The 5,000-nt window shown below is 52.3% G+C and overlaps 1 protein-coding gene across 1 annotated transcript in view; it reads left to right on the forward strand.

Moving 5' to 3' along the window:
* gcn1 (GCN1 activator of EIF2AK4) overlaps nt 1-5,000 on the forward strand; it is a 36,568-nt gene that overhangs the window by 19,375 nt on the left and 12,193 nt on the right. Inside the window, 7 exon segments of the mRNA XM_012817792.2 lie at nt 153-274; nt 651-765; nt 1,033-1,212; nt 1,552-1,772; nt 2,299-2,367; nt 2,907-3,045; nt 3,672-3,868. Coding sequence (XP_012673246.2) covers nt 153-274; nt 651-765; nt 1,033-1,212; nt 1,552-1,772; nt 2,299-2,367; nt 2,907-3,045; nt 3,672-3,868 — 1,043 coding nt within the window.

Consider the following 5,000-nt stretch of genomic DNA (forward strand, 5'->3'; position numbering starts at 1 on the left):
GTTTGTGTGTGGTAATAATATGTGTGGGTGTGTGTGGTAACAATGTGTGAGTGTGTGGTAATAATGTGTGTGTGGTAATAATGTGTGTGAGTGTGTGGTAATAATGTGTGTGAGTGTGTGGTAATAATGTGTGTGTGTGTGTGTGTACACAGGTTCTCTGTTTGCCTTTGAGATGCTGTGTAACATGCTGGGGAAGCTCTTTGAGCCCTACGTGGTGCACGTGCTCCCTCACCTGCTGCTGTGCTTCGGAGACGGCAACCAGTACGTCAGAGAGGTAACTGCACTCCTCCCTCTCTCTATCCCTCTCTCTGTGTCAACCCCCTCTCTCTATCCCTCTCTCTGTGTCAACCTTCTCTCTACCCCCCTCTCTCTGTCAACCTTCTCTCTCTACCCCTCTCTCTGTCTCAACCCCCTCTCTACCCGTCTGTCTGTCAACCTTCTCACTCTATCCCTCTCTCTCTCTCTATCCCTCTGTCTGTGTCAACCTTCTCTATCCCTCTCTCTCTCTCTACCCCTCTGTCTGTGTCAACCCCCCCTCTCTATCCCTCTCTCTGCCTTTCTCTTTCCTCCCACTCTTCCTCTGTCTATCCCTCTCTCTCTCTCTTCCTTCCTTGCTTGCTCACTGTCTGTCTCTCTCCTCTGTTGCCTAGGCAGCGGATGACTGTGCCAAGGCGGTGATGAGGAACCTGAGTGCCCACGGGGTGAAGCTGGTGCTGCCCTCTCTGCTCGTGGCGCTGGAGGAAGAGTCCTGGAGGACCAAAGCAGGTCAGAGTTCACCGCCTGACATCATCGCCGTGTGACGGTTACACTCCCATCACCGTGTTTCCACAGTAATCAGTTTGGACAGTAGCTTCATACTTGTTCCTGACATCATCACTGTGTGACGGTTACACTCCCATCATCACCGTGTTTCCACAGTAGTCAGTTTGGACAGTAGCTTCATCCATGTGCTTCTTCTCTTCTCTCTCTCTCTCTCTCTCTCTCTCCCTCTCTTCCTCTTCTCTCCTCTCTCCTCTCTCTCTCTAACCCCAGGTTCTATTGAGTTGCTGGGTGCGATGGCGTTCTGTGCCCCTAAGCAGCTGTCGTCGTGTCTGCCCAGCATCGTGCCCAAGCTGACGGAGGTGCTGACCGACTCCCATGTGAAGGTGCAGAAGGCTGGACAGCAGGCCCTGCGCCAGATCGGCTCCGTCATCCGCAACCCCGAGATCCTGGGTGAGACCACACACACACACACACACACACACACACACACACACACACACACACACTCACTCAGTCACTCACACACTCACTCAGTCACTCACTCACTCAGTCACTCACTCACTCACTCACTCACTGGCATGCAGAAACGTAGGCACACACACTCATGCAAATATTCAATTATGAATCATAATAGTTCTTAACTACAATTAGTCCACTAGTACACCATGGTTGTCTTGAGATGTCCCCCACACTCCCCCCAAATTGGCCCAAATATCATTCATCTGGATTATTTACTGTGTGGGACCCTTTTTAATCTGATCTCATTAATCCTGACCCCCCCACCCGCAGCTATCACCCCGATCCTGCTGGACGCCCTGACCGACCCCTCCCACAGGACACAGCACTGCCTGCAGACGCTGCTGGAGACCAAGTTCGTCCACTTCATCGACGCCCCCTCCCTGGCCCTCATCATGCCCATCGTCCAGCGCGCCTTCCAGGACCGCTCCACCGACACGCGCAAGATGGCCGCCCAGATCATCGGCAACATGTACTCCCTCACAGACCAGAAGGTAACGCAGAGGGGAGGGGAAATACAGTTAGGAGTGGTGATGATGATGTATGATGTAGTTGAATATGTCATAACCCAGTATAGCAAAGAATGTTACAGTATTGTCTGTTAGGAGTGGTGGTGATGTATGATCTAGTATGATCGAGCATATACCTACTCAACGGCACAGACCTGTCACTCATCAGCCAATCACCAAGGTCATTGAGAGCGAGCTTGTGCATGGGACTTGATGTCGCCATAGCAACGGAGTGTTTACTGGAATTCTTGCGATTCCTTAGTCAGAGTTGGTCTCAGCAGCTTTGTGAGTGGGATTTTAGGAGAAGACTAAACTTTCAGTTCAACTTTTAGTGCAACTTAGGAGTCTTTGTGTAAGACGGCCTGCTTTGTGAATACGTGCCCCGGGAGTATCGGAGACACTAGTAAAGCTGTATGTATTGAATTGTACTGTGTGTATCGTATGTACAGAAGTATGTATTGGTCTAATGGCTTTTCTCACACTCTCTCTCTCTCTCTCTCTGTGTGATCAGGACCTGTCTCCATATCTGCCTAGTGTCATCCCCGGACTCAAGACCTCTCTACTGGACCCCGTGCCAGAGGTGTGTGTGTGTCTGTGTGTGTGTGTGTCTGTGTGTGTCTGTGTGTGTCTGTGTGTGTCTGTGTGTGTCTGTGTGTGTCTGTCTGTGTGAATACACTCTTTCAGATCCAACCCTGCTGGTTGGACGTGTGTTTATTGACCCACGCCATGTCTTAGTGTTGTGAGCCACTCTTTCTGTGTGAAAATGAAGTGACTTCACACACGATGTCTTGCCTCATGCATCCCAATCGTTTATGTACTCCTTGCTTTACCTCTGAACATGACCCTGAGTGACCCTGTCTCAGGTTGTCTGAGGCTGTGTTGTATATACATGTGTAATAGACATTATGGTGTGAAGATTCGATTCAATTCAAAACAATACAATCGTCTCAAGGCGCTTTACAGAGCCAAGGGCCTGAACCCCCTTAGAGCAAGCACAGTGGCGACAGGGGCAAGGAGCAACTCCCTGTCAATCAGGAAGAAACCTTAAAGGTGTGTAGATGTGGAGCTGGTGGAGTGTGTGTGCCCAGTGTTGACCGCTGCCGGTGATGCCGTCCTCAGGTGCGCACGGTGTCGGCGAAGGCCCTGGGTGCCATGGTGAAGGGGATGGGCGAGACGTGCTTCGACAACCTGCTGCCCTGGCTCATGGAGACCCTGGCCTCGGAGCAGAGCTCAGTGGACCGCTCCGGAGCAGCGCAGGGTGAGAACACACACACACACACACACTCACTCACACTCACATATACACACACACACACACACACTTGCATATACACACACACACACACACACCCACACACACACACACACACCCACCACACACCCCACACACACCACACACACACCACACACACACACACCACTTCAGAGACACACAGGGTAAGAATCACACATGCTTATTTTATTTATATACACACCACTCTGGAGCCGCTGAGGGTGAAAAACACACACACACACACACACACACACACACACACACCATGACGTGCACACAAGCTGCTATCTGAAAGCTTGTGACGAAGCCCAGTCATGAAAGACTTTTCTCCTGTAGGTATGGATGTAGCTTAACCTGGAGAAAAACATACTGCTGCTGTGCTCCACCTGTTGACTGACTCTGTGAATGAACACTTTGGCCAGCAGGGGGCGGCAGATGAGAGAGTTGAAAATAATCCGATTTCTCCATCTCTCTGCCTCATGCATCCTGCAGTTTATTTACTCATCTCTCTCTCGCTCTCTCTGTGTGTGTGTGTGTGTGTGTGTGTGTGTGTGTGTGTGTGTGTGTGTGTGTGTGTGTGTGTGTGTGTCCGTCCCTCCCTCCCTCCTCAGGTCTTGCGGAGGTGATCGCTGGTCTGGGCGTGGAGAAGCTGGATAAGCTGATGCCGGACGTTGTGAAGACGGCCAGTAAGGTGGACATCGCCTCCCACGTGCGTGACGGCTACATCATGATGTTCATCTACCTGCCGCTCACCTTCGGGGACAAGTTCACACCTTACGTCGGGCCCATCCTCCCCTGCATCCTCAAGGTACAGCAACCTCCCTCCTGCCTCTCCTCCTCTTGTCAACCTCTCCCCCTCTCTCTCTCTCTCTCTCTCTCTCTCTCTCTCTCCCAGCTCTGGTCCTCAGCCCTGTCCTCTCTGTCTGATCTCCCCCTCTCTCTCTCTGTGTGTGTGTGTGTGTGTGTGTGTGTCTCTGTCTCTGATCAGCAGCCCTGTCCTCTCTGTCTGGTCTCCCCCTCTGTGTGTGTGTGTGTGTGTGTGTGTGTGTCTCTCTGATCAGCAGCCCTGTCCTCTCTGTCTGGTCTCCCCCTCTCTGTGTGTGTGTGTGTGTGTGTGTGTCTCTGATCCTCAGCCCTGTCCCCTCTGTCTGATCTCCCCCTCTCTCTCTCTGTGTGTGTGTGTGTGTGTGTGTCTCTGTCTCTGATCAGCAGCCCTGTCCTCTCTGTCTGGTCTCCCCCTCTGTGTGTGTGTGTGTGTGTGTGTGTGTGTGTGTGTGTGTGTGTGTCTCTCTGATCAGCAGCCCTGTCCTCTCTGTCTGGTCTCCCCCTCTCTGTGTGTGTGTGTGTGTGTGTGTGTGTGTGTGTGTGTGTCTCTGATCCTCAGCCCTGTCCCCTCTGTCTGATCTCCCCTCTCTCTCTCTCTGTGTGTGTGTGTGTGTGTGTGTGTGTGTGTGTCTCTGATCAGCAGCCCTGTCCTCTCTGTCTGATCTCCCCCTCTCTCTGTGTGTGTGTGTGTGTGTGTGTGTGTGTGTCTCTGATCCTCAGCCCTGTCCCCTCTGTCTGTTCTCCCCCTCTCTGTCTGGTCAGATGAAGGCCTTTAGATCATGGATGTGATCAGGCTAGTGGCATGGCTGAGTCCCCTCTAGGCAGGTCAGCTCTGGGGTGGTAGGAGTCACTAGATGCTGTGCTGTTACGGCAGCTCTGGGGTGGGAGGAGTCACTAGATGCTGTGCTGTTACGGCAGCTCTGGGGTGGGAGGAGTCACTAGATGCTGTGCTGTTACGCAGCTCTGACACTCATCACACCCTGAAGTACTGCAGTTCCAGGAAACTTGAGTTTTCATGGTGTCCTCTGAGCCTGTGTTTAACTCTCACCATCGATCCCTCTCTTCTTTCATGTGTGCTGTGCTACCATTCCTCTGCCTCTTTTCATCCCCCCCCC

This window comes from Clupea harengus, chromosome 7 (assembly GCF_900700415.2).
Source record: "Clupea harengus chromosome 7, Ch_v2.0.2, whole genome shotgun sequence".
NCBI lineage: Eukaryota > Metazoa > Chordata > Actinopteri > Clupeiformes > Clupeidae > Clupea > Clupea harengus.